The following is a 19,135-nucleotide window of genomic DNA, read 5'->3' on the forward strand; positions in this document are numbered from 1 at the left end:
TCGTCAGGGTCAAACTTCTGTAATAAATAATTTATGTTTCTGCATGCCCTAAAATGTTGATATTGATAGTTTCCCGTTACCACCCCAATTGTTCTCACAAACTAATTGTCGAAGATTGAGAGAGAAAAAGAACAAGAAGCTCACGAAGAAAGTGAAAATGAGTCGTTTTTGGAAGAACTATTGGAAAGGAATTAATTAAATAAAATCAGTCAAATTACATCAATTAATAATTGAGTAATATCTTTCCAGAGAAAAACTTTCCTTTGAGAAAAACTTTCCAGAAAAACTGATCATTTTTCGGTTATTTGCATTTCGTCGCATGGAACCTTGAATGAAAATGTTCTTTTAAAATAAATTATGAAGCTCTGGTGTGATATGGATTTAATATCGGTCAAAATTCAGATGGCGGGAATAATCCAACTGAATGTCCTTTGTGCACGGAGAGAAAAAGGGCGCAAAATGAGGGCCAGGGAAAAATTCTAGTGCCGGCACTGGAAATTTTATTGAGAAGCACATGAGTTTTTTTCGTTCTTACATGAAATTTTATCAGAAATCCCTAGAAAGTTGACCTCAGCAGCACTAGAATTTTTCTAAAGAATTTCTCTCGGTGTGTTCCAAAATCCTAGAAAATTTTTCTAAGGTTTTCCTGCATCTCAACGTTCGGAATAAGTTATGCAAAAACTCTCCCTCTCGTTGCTATCCAACAAAACTATCGATAAATTTTTGACAATTTTTGTGAATTTCCAATCTTACTTGAATTTGGCAATTAAAGATATCCAGGTACTTTGGCTATTTTCCCTCCAGTGAAATGTTTGTTTACTTTTGTAGTCGAACATCAGAGCATCAGAGTATTCCTTTGCGTCCCATTTGACTCCAAGTTTCCGGACATTTTACAATGATTTTATGATTTAAATTTTGCAGGTGTGAATTTGAATCTCATCGTTAGAAAATATTTTTTAAATCTTAAAAAAAATGAGAAAGTTTACTTTTGGAGGAAAGTTGATGAAATAATTGAAAAATTGCAATTTTTGAAAATTACGACCTAAATAATTTATAAACAATCGATTTACCACCATGAAAAATATTTGTTCGGAGTCATAAAGAGTTATTCATATACAGAATTTTACCGGAAAGCGATTTCATGTCTAAAAAAATAACGTTTCCGATAATTTGAACAATTTCAATTATTTATTTACAAACAACGAATGTTTAAAAAAATAATAATTCTGCGCAAAAGGTAATTTTAATGACGCTGAATATTCATGATTTTTTGCAAATTTTTCTCACGCAATTTAATTGACGAATTTGATGATTGAAACTGGTTAAATCTGGAGTATAACTGTACCGAATTGTGAAAGAACGTGGATATGTTTAAAACATGTATATTCACTACCAAATTACGATGAATTTTCAATCATTTGAAAATTCAACAGTACATTGACCTGAATACTCGAAACAGCCATTAATTTCCATGAAATAAAAAAAAATTACAGTTACTACAGAATTTTCTATCGAATTGAGAATTTCCAGAATCCCTTGCAACTTCAGTGGAACTATGATAACAATTTCCAGGAAGTGTACCGGAAATTTCAATAAGAATCTTTCAATAGTACACAATACTTGCATTCGTAAGTAAGAAAGACAAAAACAATGAAGATGAAAAATACGGAGATCATATCAGCTCCAAGAGAGCTGACACTTAAGATAAAACATGCAATTTCGAAAAAGAGTGTGAAAGGCCACAGGATCTGGTGCAGATCGTCATCACTCTGAGCACGCCCAAACACTGTTAAAAAACCGCTAATTGTCCAGTGGTGAGAGATACCTTTCCCCACCCTATTTAAATATATTTTTCGCCATTGCAGGAGAAGAGTTTTCACTATTCGAAAGAAAACGTAACGCATCGAACATTCCCCCTTACGTGCAAATGCATTCCAGAGTTGAGAAAGAATTCGTGATTCATATGTACCAGAAGTAGGATACTCTAAGCTCTGGTTTTCACGGGTGAAGTAAGAAGGAAGATAAAACACTCCCCATTGGACGTTTCACGCATCTCCGGAGAAAGTTGAACCTTCTCTTTTGCCGTTCTAAAGAGAGACTGATCGTAAACTGACCCTTCCACATTATTTTTTTTCCTCTTTCTCCGGGCTTTACATTCTCACGTGTCCTATGGGTATGCAGCAAGAGGGAAAGAGCTGCACAAATCCAAATTGAAACCTATTGGACATTTCCGGGTGTTCAGTCAAAACCACGACAGAAGATGTCAGGTACCTGCTGACCCAGAACTTGGGAAAGTAGAGGAGGATGGGGTTTTTTTCGTCTTTCGTTGGTCAACTATTACTTGAAGCTCGATCTTGCTATCTAATTGCTTGGAACGTAAAACTCAACGTCCAGAACTTTCATCTTTGTGGGGACGTTCTAGTCCACTCGCGAGGCTCATCCGGGCGTAACTGGTGCATAATGGATTATGCTCAGGCTTTGTTCTCCTTCAAGTTGAAACGACGGCAGCAAAATAAAATGAGTGATAATAAATTATGAATTTCCCTTTGTGTGAACATGAGCAATTTTTATCCGATTTCAAACGAAAAAAGTGGACAATCGCTTTTTTTATAAATGAGTTTAGTAATTGTTGCTAATAAATTAGCAATTTGCTTCCAAATGGGTTCTCTTTTTTGAAAATTTTTCATGCCATAGTACTATCATCAATTGAAATGTCATCGAAATTTTGCGTATCATTTCGTTTTGTCAAATGATTCTATATTCAGACTCTCTCAAGACTCAAATTCGTTTTCAGCACGCAGGAAAAAATTTTATAGAAAAACCCAGCGAATTCGTTACAAAATTCTATTGGATTTCAATTGAACTTTCTATCAGTTTTTGGCCGATTCTATTGAATTGTTCAAGAGAAAATATTCAATAGAAAAAGTCCATAGAATTTGATTTTTCTATACAACTTATTCTCTTCAAATATTTTCTACAGAATTTCCTCGGTTCACGTTTTTTTCATACTATTTTTCTTTTCTTCTCATCAAGGAAATCAACCAAAAAACTTGAAAATTTGAGCCGAGGAAATTCTATAGAAAATATCTCAACAGAATGAGTTGTACAGAAAAACCGAATTCTATTGACTTTTCAATAAAATGTTGTGCCTATGCACAGAAACAAATGTTTAAAACGTATCACGTCAAGTCAAAACAAACCTCAACCGAGGTCAGATCTCGTGGTTCAATCTGGTTAACAGAACTACCAGTGCGGCCACATTACATCTGTAAACCCAAGCAATTAATAGAATTATCTAGCGAATTCACTAAGTTTTCTATTAAATTTTTTCATACGTGAAGTCAAGTGGTTTTTGCATTCAACTATTTTTAATTTGAGACTTGATTTCAGAAATAATTTTCTTGTCATAAACAAATCATCTTCGTTGTTCGGACAAGTACAAAATCTCTTTTGTAGAAAGTGTTTTTCGCACTGTAAGATATTTTCATCTTCTCAATTTTCGAGTCATCAGTTTCTTGATTAGGGATGTGAAAATAACCGTGATTTTTTTTTCGTTATGAAAAATTTATGACCATCATATGACAGTCATGTGACGTCATATTTTTGCTTCCGAATGGTAGTATTGTAATCGTTCAAATGAAAGTTTTGGATTTTTTGTGTCATATCGGCCCATTATGATGCAGAAAGGCTGAAAATGCAATTTTTTTTTTTAGACCGTGTCCGTACGTATGTGTGTGTGTATGTATGTGTGTGGTAAAGTTTTTCTTCAATTGTTGACTAATGAATGGATGGAATTGAATCTTCTTTTTTTTTTCAAATGTAGGTATTGTTGAGCCCTATTGATAGCCATGAATTAAAATATAATTCATCGACTAGTTTTTCTAATTTTAAAATTTTTTTGAAATTAGTAAAAATTAGTAGAAATTAGTAAAAAAATAAAACGTTTTTAACACTTTTGAAAATAATTTTTTCGTCCGTGCATTTTATACTGTATTATCAGTATATTAGTATATTATCTGTAGCAAATTTTAAAGTTCTTCAGGTATAGTCCTCAATTCCTATGTTCACATAGTAATTTTCAATTTTATATTCTCTCCGTGTACAAGTGAAGACGTACTCATTAAAAAAAAATCTCTCAGTGTATACTTGTGTTCAGAAGCGAAAATTGAGAGGAAGGCATAAAGAAAAGAAACTGCAAATTTGTCGTTTCCACTTATGTCTCATCAAACGACAGATTACGAATGGGTCACGGTGAATTCTGCTGATGATCCTCCGAGCGCGACGATCTGGATTCACTGGTTATTACATCAGTAGTTATCCATTATTCATGGTCGCAGGCATTCAGGGTGGGGTGTCTTGGTTTTCCAGGCAATTTGTTGTCTAGTGAAAAAGATAGATTGGCATAAAAATACTGGAGCACTCGGCGGGATAGACTAGACCAGAGAACTCAATCCACCTGTTCCCACACTGTTCTTAGCCCCAGCATTGTATACCACGACCTGATTTTCATGATTATATTTTTACATAGGTTCCCCGTGGATCACCCACGTCGTCAACCTGAATTCTAGATAACCGTGTCGACTATAATGACGTTATGGAGACTACAGGAAAGCAGAGTGTGGAGAACAAAGCGTGAATGATGAAAAAGTGTCTTCAATCAAAAATATTACGATCAATTAGGGAGCTTTGGTGAATGGATAAAAATTTTGAGAAGGAAATGATAATTATTGATTCAAAAACGAAATGTCAATGGATCTGTAGAAAGTCTTCAGCCTGAACTTTTCAAGTTTTTGAAATACATTTTTCTTTTTTCATTTAAAAATTCAAGCAAGATAAATTATAAAATTCAAACAATCTATGAAAAAAATGCATTAAAAAACTTAATGCCTGTGACAAGTTGATAAAAATATATTTAATGAAAAATCAGTAAATTTTTATTTTTCTGTGAGACTTATTCCGGGATGTTATTTTCACGCAAATCTGATTGAAAAAAATATAAAAATACAAAATTTTAGAAAACTAGAAACAAAAATTCTAGTTTCTGACATCGAGTTATTTATTTTGAGAAACTCGTCGTTTTAACTAGCATTGTATGGAGAAAAAAAACTGGTTCTTTAATTTCAGAAGAAAAATCCCTACAATTAAGAACGATTTGGTGTTTAAATGACGAACCTTTGACCCTAAACTTCCGAACATTTTACGATGATTTTATTATTTAAACTTTGCAGGCCTGAAATTGAGCTTCGATATTGAACCATTAGAAAGCATTTTAACAATCTGAAAAAAAAATTAGAAAGCTTACTTTTGGAGAAAGATTGATGAAATAATTACAAAATTACAATTATTGAAAATTACGAGCATTTTCTATAAATAATTTATAAACAACCAATTTCCCACCATAAAAATCATTTGGTCGAAATCGACTTTATGCTTAAAATAGCGTTCCGAAAGTTTAAACAATTTCAATTATTTATTTATAAAGAACAAGTGTCTAAAAAACTGATAATTGTGTGGAAAATGTAATTTTAATGACGCCGAATATTCATGATTTTGTTCAAATTTTTCTCGCGCAATTTAATTGACAAATTTGATGATTAAAAATGGTTGAATCTATATAGTGTGCTCTGTACTAAATTGCGGAAGACACTTGGATATCCTTTATTCAATTGCAATTATTGGATTCCTCCGATTTATTCCTAAAATATTCATAATTAGGGGGCTTCACCCCCTGTTCGCTTCGCCCCCCCTCCCCCAATTTTCTGCGTATGTTTAGATGTGCGTACTATATAGAAAAAAAAATTGGTAGAATGATTTACCTTCTTTGAAAAATTGAGATTTTTATTATTTACAAAAAGCTCCAACTAACGCCTTTTGTCGTGAGACTCAACCATTCACTTTTCCATTTATGTACATAGAATAGTATGAGGTATACTCTTATTATTTTTTAAGCATTTGATCTCCACAGAATTTGACCCCTATATGCTCCCCATAAGTCACTCATGTACGAGCCCATATGACTCCCATATGAACTTAAACAGATATGAACATGTTAGAGAGATAGAGATAGCAATTCATTGCCAATGACATCATGAGGGTCACAGTAAGGGTTACAGCCAGGGGCGTCTCCTGAATTTTTAAACCTCTTTATTTTATTATGTACAGAGAAATGAGTAGACTTCACTCATATCCAGGATTTTTGTCATTAGGCCCGATAAACCGCGATCTAATCGAGCGAAGCGAGGTTGGTACGCACGCGGCTGAGGGTCCTTTATTTGACTTCCCGTGGTTAGAACGCGATTTTCCGTCACGGCGTAGGCGCAAAGTCAGAGTTCCCTCCCGCTTCGCGGGAGGGAAATGTAACTTTGCGCCCGCCGGGACGGAAAAATATACCGTTTTTGCGTTTTATCATTACTTAATGACGCACGAAATTTCATGATCGTGCAGTCATTTTCCTGCGGTTTTTCTAAAACTTTTCGTAAATTCACAAGACTTTAGAAAAAATGCAGGAAAATTATTGCACTACCATGAAACTTCATGAGTCAGTCAATAATGATAAAACGCAAAAACGGTATATTATTTCGCGTCAATCCGATCAATAATTTCCCAGAAAAATGAAAAAAAAACGTGAATTTTGGCCGAAAGGGTGTGATTTATCCTTAAATTCTGAGATTGATAGGGGAAAAAACTTTTGTTCTGTAAAGAGAAATGCAAATTAATTTATGATTTCCTTCTTTGATTACCGACATTGGATCCTTAATTGAAAGAAGCACCGAAATAAAAATTTTCCTTTCTCTACGTGGGAAGAATTCAATCATACATCGATGAATTTTCGCTAGGACACGAGTTCCTCAAGGGCTCCAATACTTCCGCATTACGCTCACGATACTTTTACTGGTACTTGCGGTGTGTTAATGCCATAAGGGAACCGTTGCCCCCGCACGAAGTCGACCCGGTGCGTGTAACGAGCATTCATGTTGACACGCACCAATGCACGCACACAGTCCTCTCTTCATCAACTTCCACTATCTCACATTGTGTTTTTTTTAATGCACCTCTTCTCTCCTTTTTTTCGTACTCTACCACGTGATTCAACTGCGTTTACATGGAATTCCAACGGGGCAATGTTGGTTAACCATAAATGGAAGATTGAAAGTCCGGTTTCAGACTGGAAAATGCACTTCTAAAATCTTGTATGTCTTCCTTCTAGACGAGAAGAAACTGCCCTACTGGTTTAATTGCGTGTCTCGTATGAAATTGTCGTTTATTCGAGTTCCGGTTTGTCGAGGTTTATTTCCATTGCCACCGCCTGGGGTTTTCATTTTTTTTATCGCTGAATCGCCGCGGTTGTTTATTGCTGGATCCGGGGCAGAGATCAACTCATCCAGCGAAACCAGAACACATGGTCAAATTATTTTTTATTCGCGTTAATTTCCTCGGGGATTTTTGATGTTTTGGCTTTGAACGAATTCATTGGTCATTTTGATAATTTCAAATTTTTTATTTTATGTGAAGCTCTGACGCATCTTCAGAAGTTCCAATCTAGTAGCATTTTTCTCTGTAGGTGGGGGTGGGGCAAAATGAAACAGTTGGAGAACGACTGTTTGACGCAATTCAAGCAAAACAAATTTGTTTGTATTAATTTTTGTTTATTTACTTTTTTAATTCTTGGGAGTACTGATGAGAATAATAATTTTCCATTCAGTAGAATGGAAAATTATTGGGAACTTTTGACGGGAGGAGACTTTGTCAATAGATTAATTGAAAAGAAAATGAAACAGGAAAAAGGAAAATGTGATGCTGAATTCCAATCGAACGAAAAAAGAAAAGTGTAATCCGTTTAATCTAATCAATTGAATTATAAGACGAGTAGAAATTTATTATCCTCATCAGTACTCTCAATAACCAAAAAAGTTGATGAACAAAATTTAATTAAAAATTTTTTTTTTGTTTGAATTACGTCGAATAGTCGTTTTTCGTCTGTTTCATTTTGTCCCACTCTCCCCTATGACTGATTGAGTTAATTGATTTGCTTAATTAATATTTCATACCTTCCCAATTTATTCAATTTATTTCATTTATTTCAGATTTATTTCAGATTCAATTTATTAAAACACAAATTAACGTAATATGATTTTTTTCAAATTGAATTTTACGGAGCTATTTTTCCATACTTTTCAGAAGTTGTTTTCAATGAAAAATGTATGGAATTTTAGATTTACATAATTCCGCAGTAAATTCAACCCGCAGTTTCCTATATGTTCCTCCCTGTAATTCCTATCCTCAATTCCAGGCAGAATCGATTATCTGAAGTGTATCCTGTGTGCTCCACATTCGCCATTAATCCGCATTGTTTTCTCCAAGAGAATGCAAGGAAAAAAATCCTGCACTCGTATAACTGTCGAGAAATTCTGTCCCCACATTTCTCGCTCCTTTCTTTCGTTAATTGTTGACGTTGCATTATTTCCTGTGGTTTCGAATAAAACAGCGTGTACTGGTGAAGGTCGAGCACTTGTAGTATGTAATTTGAGGCGGGTGAATAATTGGTGACACGAACAAATTATTTGAAATATTCCGAAATATTTGATTTCAGTGCAGGGGCAATCTTTTCGATTCTTCCATTTCTGGCATTTTTCACTTATTTCAGTTGCGAAGTGGTGAACTGTGATGAGTCATCGGGTTCCAAGATCTTTTGTATTGTCGGTTTATGAGGGAAACGAGTTATTTCAGGAGAAAATATGAGAATAGTACAATTCAGGGCAAGTGCTATGGGGTTTTTTATTCGTGTGGAGTTGGCATCCGAGCCGAAGGCGAGGACTGGCCAATCATGTGAGTAAAAAAAACCAATGGCACTAGTCGTGAAGGATATTTTTCCGTAGTGATTTTCACTTTTACGAGTTTGGGGAAGGGCCAATACCAATCCCCGGACGAGGAAAAGTGAAGGTCAGTGCGGAAAAAGCTTTTTGTAGGAAATTCAATTTTGACATACAAAAGGCTTGCCCCTTTCTTTCTATTCCTTCTTATTCTTGCACCCTTCGCTCTTTCATCGCTACCATTTCGCACTTGCTATTCATCCGTTTGTTTGGGACCCGCCGAAGCCTGCACTTTCTGTTGCATATTGCTTCTTCTCATCTTACTCTATATTTTATGTAATTTTCATTATTAGCATGTATTGATTACTCCACGATATTCACTGTGATTTACTGTATACCAGCTTGTGTGGTGCTGCCATCATAATTTTGTACAACATAATGTACAGCAATAAACTCAATCAATTAATCAATCAAGACTTTGAAAAGGCGTTTCGCGTGCCTAAAAGTCCAGTTTCCGCCACATTGTGATGAAAAATATTGTTCGTAACTCGTGAAAAAATGTTTTTTAGCTCGTGGGATTATATCACTCGCCTTCGGCTCGTGATATAAACCTCTCACTCGCCAAAAAACACTTTTTTGCACTCGTTACGAAATATCCTATTTCTCTCGAACTCGATCATTGCCGAGATGACTTGATCATATTATTATAGACATCTTGAAAGCTAGTATCAAAAAACTGTTATGCACTGTATTGTTTGTTTCCGTAAACTTTTGGTTCGTCAGTAACTCTCGAGTTACTTTTTATTTTTTATTTTGGCATTCAATCTAAGATAACATAGTATCTTTATTATTATATGGAATTATATTTGCAATTGGTATTTAAAATAATAAAGTACTATTTTTTATGCTAAAAAAAATGTGTAATTTGCTGAATGCAAAGACGCACTTGAGTATTCGCCAGAGAAAACAGGGACTGTAATTACCTAATTACATATTGTGCATTTTGTAATGTATAATCACAACAATAATATTTTTTATTTGGTTTCAAACTGCAGGCTATTGCTCTACCACTGAGCTACCAAGACACTTCGCGCCTAAACTCTTCTCAAGCCATATACGGCTGTTATTGGGTGTTAATATTTCCATGCCGGTAAATTTAAATTAAGTTTGATAAAAAAAAATACTTGAATTGAGCATAAAATATACTGGAATCAAGTATATTTTACATTTGAATCTAGAATAAACTATACTTGATTCAAGTATCTTATTCTTAATTCGAGTATAATATATCTTGAGACAAGTATATTTTATACTCAATTGGGGAATAGGGGGATGCGGCAGATGATTTGCCAAACCAATTTAAAGTCCCATACACAGACTTCCGAGCAAAATTCAAAGCGCAAGGATACAGTTCCACGAAGAATAAAATTGTAGAACAGGCAACAAATGTTAAGAAAAAAAAGGTGCAGAATATTTCGAACTCTTTTACAAGGATTCTCCTGGGCCCTGGTACAAAAACTGCAAGCTCTCGAGGGAGGCTATAGTCACCGTAAATCGCGCTAGAGCCAATCACTACCACATTGGAGCCTCCTTGTCAAGAGTCGGAATAATTAACGACCCAAGCTGTTCTTGTGGAGCAGAAAGTCAAAACTTTGAACATATCTTATGGCACTGCCCAAAATATGAGCAACAAAGATGTAAATTAACGAATCGATTGAAAAAATCAAGATGCACTTTGCCTTTTACCGCTGAGAAATTTTCAAATGTCAAAGACCTTAAATATATTTAAGAAATATGTAAATATCTAAAGGATTGTGAATTACAGATATAAATTATAGATGAAAGATAAGAGAATATAATGTATAGAACTTAATATTGATGACAGTGTAAATAACCCAATTAATGGGTTACGCCACTGTAAAAAAAATAATAAAAAAATTGGGGAATAGGTATTTCAATTTAAAGACGATTCTTTTCTATTAGGCCGGCTTATAGTAAGCCTTCTTAAAGTAGCTCTACCCTTCCGGTAAATTCAAAGATTACTGAAAACTGCAAAAAACGGTAGAAAACTCGATTAGATTCGGAATTCTATTTTTTTTCTCAATTTAATTATCGTTTTGGTTTCTCAAAGAAGAAATGTTTAAAAATCACGATTTAACCCAGTGTCTTTTGTGAAAATCAACATTTCCATTGTAATCAAAGATTAAAATCTGAATTTTTTTTCATTAGATGTGAAAAAATCCAGAATTTTTTTGACACCACATAAAAAATAATCCACCGTTTTGCAAACAAGTTTTATTATTTATTTCTAAGAGGGAAATGTTTAAAAAAATATCAATATTTTGTGAAATTTCATTTAGATAATACTGACTGGGTATGAATTTTTTCAAATTTTTTCCATGCAATAGAAAAATTTAAAACTGAAAATATCCAAAAGTACAGCGTAGCCCGGTAAAATGCAATATGCAGAATTGTGTTCCTCTTAAAGTGATGACTTCAATTCCCGGAAGTCATTGGAGTTAATAATCTATCAGAATTGGTAGTTAAAGAACTAATTATCTGTTATTAATGGTAATATTGAGTTATTTGTAATGAACCAATCGATACGATGAAAATATTCAGTTGCATCAAACAAACGACTTCCTGGGCATCCGAGCCGGAAATACCTCTTCTTCACAATTAGAGTGAAGCATCGATGGAACCGTTGGGTGGTAATGTCCATTAAATTTAGGTTTATTACGCCATTAGTGTCTACGATAATTCACGGGGAATCATGGTACATTAACAATAGTATCTCGCATTCATTCATCAGTATATCTCTCATCAGCGCTTGAATTATTATCATACTTTTAGCACATAAATCCTGTATAGTTGTCTCTAACATGCACTGCCTCTATTCTCTTCATTATCATCCAATTGAAGTGGAAGCAACTGGAGATAATAATCGTGTAATGCTTCTGCCATTATTTATAGGAGAAGTACATGGTGTTACACGAGTCAATTCTATTTGAAAAAGATTCTCATTGTAAATAAAACTCGAGCTGTTTTTATTCAGCGAATAAATTGAGAATCCTGAAGGTATCAGAGAGGAACAATTTCTTCCATTTCTTCTTTTCTTAACAATGCCAATAATTAATGGTCATTGACTCGAATGTTTTCAGACGTTTTGTCTTCAACTCATTTTAATGAATCCCACGTATTAAGAAATTCCATGGAATAGTTCTATTTGTTTTTTCTGCGATGTTATTTAATTTTTATGGATCATTATTCAATTTTTCTAGGTGATCTTTCGATACATATTTCACGGCAAAAAGTTAATTGATAATGATTCCTCCTCACAACTCACTCTGTTATACAACAATTCATCCAAGTTTTTTGTAATGAGAAACAAAAGAAAATAAAATGCAGTGCAAAATAGATTGGAAAATTCCTGCCCAAGATTTTTCATAGAAAAATCATACAATCATTCCTTGTTTGGGAATTGGTATTGCATACTTCAGAAACTCGGAAATTTGAGAATCAGTACAAAAAATCTTGTCCCGGGCAGTTGCGATGGGGTATTTTAAAATGGGCAAATTTGATGTGGAGAAGTTTGAAAAGGTAAATTTTGAAGTGGCAAAGTTTGAAGGGACGAATTTTGAAGTGGACGCCTCGGAAGTGGAGAATTTCGAAGTAGAGAATTTTGAAGTGGAAAAGTTTGAAGTGGATATTTTTGAAGTGGGGATTTTTGAAGGGGGAATTTTGAAGTAGGAAAGTTTGAAGTGGTCATGATTCAAGTGCCGAATTTTGAACTGGAAGTGAAAAATTTCCAAGATGGAAAATTTTGATGCTGGGAACCTTAAGTTGTCAAGTTTAGAATTCAACTTCATTTTCCATAACCCAGATACATGTGAATTCAAGATTGATGGCCCAACTTGAAGGCCCCTGGTAAAAAAAACCATCAGGATATGCAGATAAATGTGGATCGATAATGAAGGGTCAAGAAAGAGACACAAGATCCAAAAGTAGAGGATGAGCCTACTACCCTGATCTTCAATTAATCACCAAAATAATTCCATTTGAGAATGCTTACACACAAGAATGAATCCTCCTATAGATTCAACTCGTTGCCTTTGGGAACATCCGAAGATGTTCCAACATTCTTTCTGGAAAATTTTCTAGAAAAAAGAAGCCTTCCGAAGAATCTTTTGGGGTCACCAGAAAGCTCTTTGAGATCGAAGATTTCTTGCGAAGATTTTTGGGAGATCTTTCAAAGACAGAAATTTTTCTACTCGGGGCGTCGAATCAATTAGAATTCAATATTTGTTGTAGTAAATATCCCAAATATTTAAGATAACAGCGCCCAATGTTGACCCCGAAGTTTCAAGATAACACGACAATGAATGATGGGATATATTCAATTGAAATCAGACCAAAATGAGTAATCGATTCCGAAGAAGGGCGAACACGAAGAAGCGTTAGACCCGTAAGTATATAAGCAGAGCTGATTAAATGCCTCCAAGTCAGACAGTTGGAATGACTGCAGGACTAATTAGCCACACAGTTCGTGATTGCACGCAAATGAGAGAAGACCCTATTTTACCCCGGTTACCGTTACAAATTCAACTTGATATCCCCCTGGGTGTACGTACCTCTGTGGGAGTTTAATGTACTTAATGTGTGTACGTGTAGTTTACGAGATGGACTGGCTCACGTGCTGGTGAAAGATCGGAGTTGGGGTCATGACTGGAGGGTTGTGTATATGCACATCAAGGAATTCCAGATCCTGAAGACTCAGTCTCGAGGCAAAAAGCGAAAGATACTTTTTTCTTCTTTTACGATTGTATAAAATTACGAATGCGCACGCAAACTTATGGTTATCATAATCAACTTTGAGATTAATATTTTTTACTCTCTTTGCTTACATTTGTAAGGAGAATGAAAAAATTGTGAGAGTGCAAGTTATGACATGTAGTTTTGTCTAGATCGGGTAAAGTGACTTTAGTTTATAGAACAGTAGTAGGCTGAAGGATCTACACTGATAGCAGTTTGCCCCATTCCCCACTAGCTTTCATTTTGCTCCAGATTCTTTTTTTAGAAAATGGCTCATTGCGTGAGAACTGATTCCTTAAAATTGGTAATATCTATCTAATCAACTCACACTATCTCTACATAACTAGGGACAACTTGTTTCGGCTAAAATTCATTCGTGTGGATAGTAATAAGACTTAAGATGTAGGTGAAAATCGCAAATTTTCGAAGATTATTCAATATTGCCGAGTTATACTTCTCGGGAAACTTCAAGTGTGATCAGTTTACTCACTGTTGAGATACTGCAATGCAACAAAAATAGATTTTTCTGAATATCTGGAATTTCAAAGGAGCAACAAGACTTGGCTGCTGTTCGCAGGCACATTATCAGTAAAATCGATTGAAATGGAAAAAATAGCACTGATAGGAAAAAAAAAGAACTTTCAAGGACATTCTAGTTGTAATTTTCAGGAGAGCTGTGAGCTCAATGGAACTCAAATTTCACTGAAAAGTTAATCGAATTCTAAATTTTTTCACACCAGAAAGACGAGAATTCCTCAACTTACATGAATTTGCAATAAAAATATAAATACTCAGTACCAAATTACGCTGAATATATTCGCCTAAATTTTCCTCATTCCTACCAATTCTTATGGAATAATTTACCTGAAATTAACAGTTCCAGTTGATTTTTGCTTTAAAGATATTCAAGTACTTCGGCAATTTTTTCAGACATCAGAGCTTTCATTTGAGCCCCATTTGACCCTAAGTTTCCGGCCACTTTACAAGGATTTTACTTTTTAAACTTTGCAGGTTTGAATTTGAATCTCGATATTGAATCGTTAAAGAACATTTTTAAAATCTGAAGAAAAATAACAAAATTTATTTTCGGAGGAAGATCGATGAAATAATTAAAAAATTACAATGTTTGACAAATCTGAACATTTTCTATAAGTAATTAATAAACAATCAATTTTTCACCATAAAAATCATTTGTTCGAAATCGTTCAAAATTATTCACATTCAGAAGGTTACCGAAATCGATTTCATGCCTACAAAAATAATTTTTTCAAAAGTTTAAACAATTTCCATTATTTATTTATAAACAACGAATGGTTAAAAAAATAATAATTTTGGCCGAAATGGAATTTCAATGATGCTGAATATTCATGATTATTTTTCAAGTTTTTCTCACACAATTTAATTGACCAATTTGATGATTGAAAATGGTTGAATCTATACTGTGGTCTGTACCAAACTGTAAACGATACTTGGATATTCTTAAATTATGAAATCTTAACGGCGAAATTCCTCTAAATTTCAGTGTAATTGTCACTTGATAAAAGTTTCCAAGAAGTAACACTGACACTTAACGTCTTATTTGCCAAGTTTATAAATAAAGTATGACTTTACCAGATGATATTTGATTCCCCGAAATTTCATTATCCCCCGGCTGCAATTTCACTTCCATCTCACGTAATCGTGAATGTAGATCACGTGTGTGTAGAAAAAGAAAGAGAGTGCTGGAGAGGGCGATGAGGGCAACGAGCTCGCTGGTTCTAGAAATATACGGAAAACAAAAATACAAGCATGAGTATGTGTATTAGAATTGACAAAACTGGTACTCGCTCTTTCGTTCGAGAATAAATAATACTGTGGCGTGCTTGGGGATACCCTCAACTGAGTAAACAGTGCGTTTATAATTGCTTTCCCACTGGTGACAAGTATTTTACGACTGACCCGCTTCCACAATGCATATCATGGAGATTTTATCGTGACTCGCAACAGCATAATAAAAGAATTATTTTAATTAAATATATAAATATTTATGTAAGGCGGTCTTCGTGCGGGATCGAATAATCAAGGGAAAAAATTGGTACTACCGTAATTCTATTTTAAAGATCAAGTGAAATTCATGTCTCAAAGAGAAAAGTCATATCATTTGGCCGTGTAGTTGTACAGTTGATGGTAACAATCATCGAAGACTTTTACGGGAAATGAGAGTCTTCCGAATAATAGATGAGAGAAAACATCAAAAAAATCTAGAGAAGTCATTAATGAAAGGCAGAAATGATTCTCGATATGAACTGCATATCAACGATCGGGATCAGCATTGCAGTAAAATCTGCAAGACTGATCCCTCCCGTTGCTATGCAACAAAACATTCGGGAAACATCCGATAATTTTGAAGGTCTTGGGGTATTATAGCTGATAATTTTCCTGTAGCCTGTCAATTCTCTTCTACGAATTTGACAGATATTCCTCACACTTTGGTGAAATGTGTCCCGTAACCCCGAACACCGCACCCTGATCGGCCAAAATCAGAATTGAAGAAGTTGTCCTCCGAATTCCCCTCGACCTTCAAAATTCATCAGATATTTCCCTCAAGTTTTCCTGCATATCAACTCGCGCTGCGCGCTCGGGATTTTAATCTGCAAAACTGATACCTCTCGTTGCTATGCAACAAAACATTCGGGAAATATTCGATAATTTTGAAAGTCTTGGGGTATTTTAGCTGAAAATTCAATGAAATTCTAAATTTTTTAACAGCATTGAAATGAGCACTTCTGGACCTGTTAGAATTTTCAATTAAATCATGAATATTCAGCTCCAATTTGCGATGAATTTTCATCAATTCATTGACAATGTGATAACATAATCACCAGAATTTTCCTGAGTTCTACTAATTTTCAGAGAATAATTGAACTGAAATTTACAGTTGTCATAATTTTTTCCATTAAATTCTGGCTTTTCAAGTACGAAATCACTTCAAATTTCAGGGGAACTAAAATGTGATGAAAAATTCCGAAAAATATACCGGAAATTTCAGCCAAAATTTTACTAGTAAATTTTTTCAAATAAGGCTTGTTTCTAGAGATCTTTTCATTCAAAAATCTAGGAAAGATGTTGATTGTGCCTCCAAAACTAAATAATTTTTGGAAAATAATAAAAAATGCTGATGAATAATTTTACTACTCGTAATATTCATTTGAGGTATCAACAACGATGAATTCTGCGGAAATTCGCTGAACATGTCCGACAATCTTGTGACTCGAAAATGATTGGCGATGGTTCCATTACGCGATGCGATGTTTCCATTATTTCTGAGACATTCTGAGTGCCATTTTTTCTGTCCCACACAAAATGTTTCAATGATATGAAGAACTTTTTCTCTCTATACAATTTTTATATGGAAATTTCTGTGATCCTCCTTGAACAGGCAGTACAATTGTCCTGAAATTGAGTGATTTCTTTTCATAGCAACATTCCTTCAACATTAAAAACGAATAAAATTCTGCTGAAATAGGAAAAAAATTTCCCTATGGAAATTTTACTAAAGAACGATTCCGACTCTCGGTAAGATCATCCTATAAAAATTTTCACAGCAAAACTCCGTGGAAATTTCTCATACCAAATATAACTTCAACTTCATTTCCCGTAAATGCCAGACGAATGAAAATAATGCGTTCCACCATGAAGATAAAGGTGCAATCATGATTGTAAAATTCCACCTCCAGCTAAAAGCGGGGGGGGGGGAACCATTATTTCAAAGTCAAGACATTTCCGTGTCGAACGGACAAACGTGTAAAGATTGCACGTTCCGTTAAGGTGGAGTATACCATATACACTATGGGAATATACGCACTGGCCACTGTATCGAATTAATCTTTTATTTACTTCTGACTCTGGTTGACGACTTACCTCTTTGGAACCGCGAGCCTCCTTTGACGCCACACATTGTCCTTCACCATCATAATCACCACTTCAATGGGATTAACAATAACTTATTTCAATTTATCACACACAAGTGAACGTACTCATTCAATCCTTTAAATGTCCGAGTAGTTCACCGATCAACGAGACATCACCATTTCGAATTCATAAATTATCGATCGTTCAGGAACAATAGTAATTGCATCCCCACTGGGTCCACCCGTTGAGATGCAATCAATCTTTCCTTCAAAGATTTACTTTCACGTTCGAAATTGAGTAATAAATTTTCCTAGGACAAACTCGACTGTCACTTCATGATATCATCATCGCAATGAAAATTTCCATCTCAAGGAAATATTCGAAATACGCATTCGTCTCAGGTTTTATCAGTCGGAGTTTAGAAAAACCGTCGAAATTTGATGTTGGATCTCCATCAGTGGATGGTCAACGTGTGACTGGAGTTCCGCATCGCTCCTTCATTCGTGGTAGACTACGAAGCGAGACTCCTACTACCTCGTGGAGGTCGACTCTCGTTGTGCCGCAGTTCAGAAAACGAGGCGCCTCCACCACCGAACAAACCGGTGTATATGTGTGACGGCCCCGTTACGAATCCTCCTCGTACCCCATCCAATTCTACTCCACATTCGTCGCTTCCTCCTCCAATTCTTCCCCACTCTCATCATTAATTTGTTGCCTCTTTTTTCACTCCGGTCTATTCTTATATTTTTTTTTCCATCTCAGTTGCATCCTTTCACCTCGTGGCTGCCACGCGACTGTGGGCTTCCATAGCGTGTGTTCATTGAGGATGGGGGAGAAAAAATATTCATGGGGAAAATATTGTCCTGAAAGATTATGTGTGACTTTCCATACTTGGAGAACTGTAAACATTAGGTAGAAATGGAAACTTGAGGCTTTACCTTATTGGGTATTTGACATTGTTTTGGTCTCGTTGGCTTTCAGTTTCGAAATTGCGAAATTTGACAATTCTGCATTATGCGATGGAGAGGTTTTCGCATGTGACTGCAGACTCCATTTTAGTTTTCAGTAGGAAAGTTATAATTTTGTTCTTTTTAACTTCCCGACCCGAAGGGAGGAAGTTATTGTAATGACCCCGAAAATCGAATGTGGAAATATAAGAATTTCTCCACGTTTCATGACCTTTGGAACCACTTCTGACCCTTTTCAGGTACCTGTCTGTATGTGTGGATGTGTGTATGTGTGTGCGTACGTCTGTGACAAAAATTTTGTGCCACGATTCCTCCTGAACAAACGATGCGATTTGACTTTTTTTTTTTAATCGCTGTATTTTCATGTGACTTGAACCTGATTAGATTATGGAGACGATCGTCTCAGCGTTTCTCCAGTTTTTTCCAAAAAACATTTGGAAAAAAGTCGAAAATTAGCGTTTTTTTGTAAACGAGACCATTTCTCCGTGCATAACGATGCGATTTCAAGTTTTTTTTGTTAGAAACGATGAATCTTGATATAACGCACAAATCATGGAATACTGGAAGACATTTAATCAGCAGTTCACTAGCTTTTTTCGAAATCGATATACATTCAAGAAACAATTTTACTTTTCTGATAAATTACATCTTTTC

At 35.0% G+C, this 19,135-nt stretch overlaps 1 protein-coding gene across 1 annotated transcript in view; it reads right to left on the minus strand.

Moving 5' to 3' along the window:
- LOC107035488 (heparan sulfate 2-O-sulfotransferase pipe) overlaps nucleotides 1-17,575 on the minus strand; it is a 27,374-nt gene extending 9,799 nt beyond the window's left edge. The window contains exons 1-2 of the mRNA XM_015252912.2: nucleotides 17,523-17,575; nucleotides 15,234-15,379 (exon numbers count right to left, since the gene is read on the minus strand). Coding sequence (XP_015108398.1) covers nucleotides 15,234-15,379; nucleotides 17,523-17,575 — 199 coding nt within the window. The remainder of the gene's footprint in view (nucleotides 1-15,233; nucleotides 15,380-17,522) is intronic.
- Between the last annotated feature and the right edge of the window lie 1,560 nt (nucleotides 17,576-19,135).

The sequence above is a fragment of the Diachasma alloeum genome, unplaced genomic scaffold, assembly GCF_001412515.2.
Source record: "Diachasma alloeum isolate Michigan unplaced genomic scaffold, Dall2.0 Dall_scaffold_00198, whole genome shotgun sequence".
Lineage (NCBI taxonomy): Eukaryota > Metazoa > Arthropoda > Insecta > Hymenoptera > Braconidae > Diachasma > Diachasma alloeum.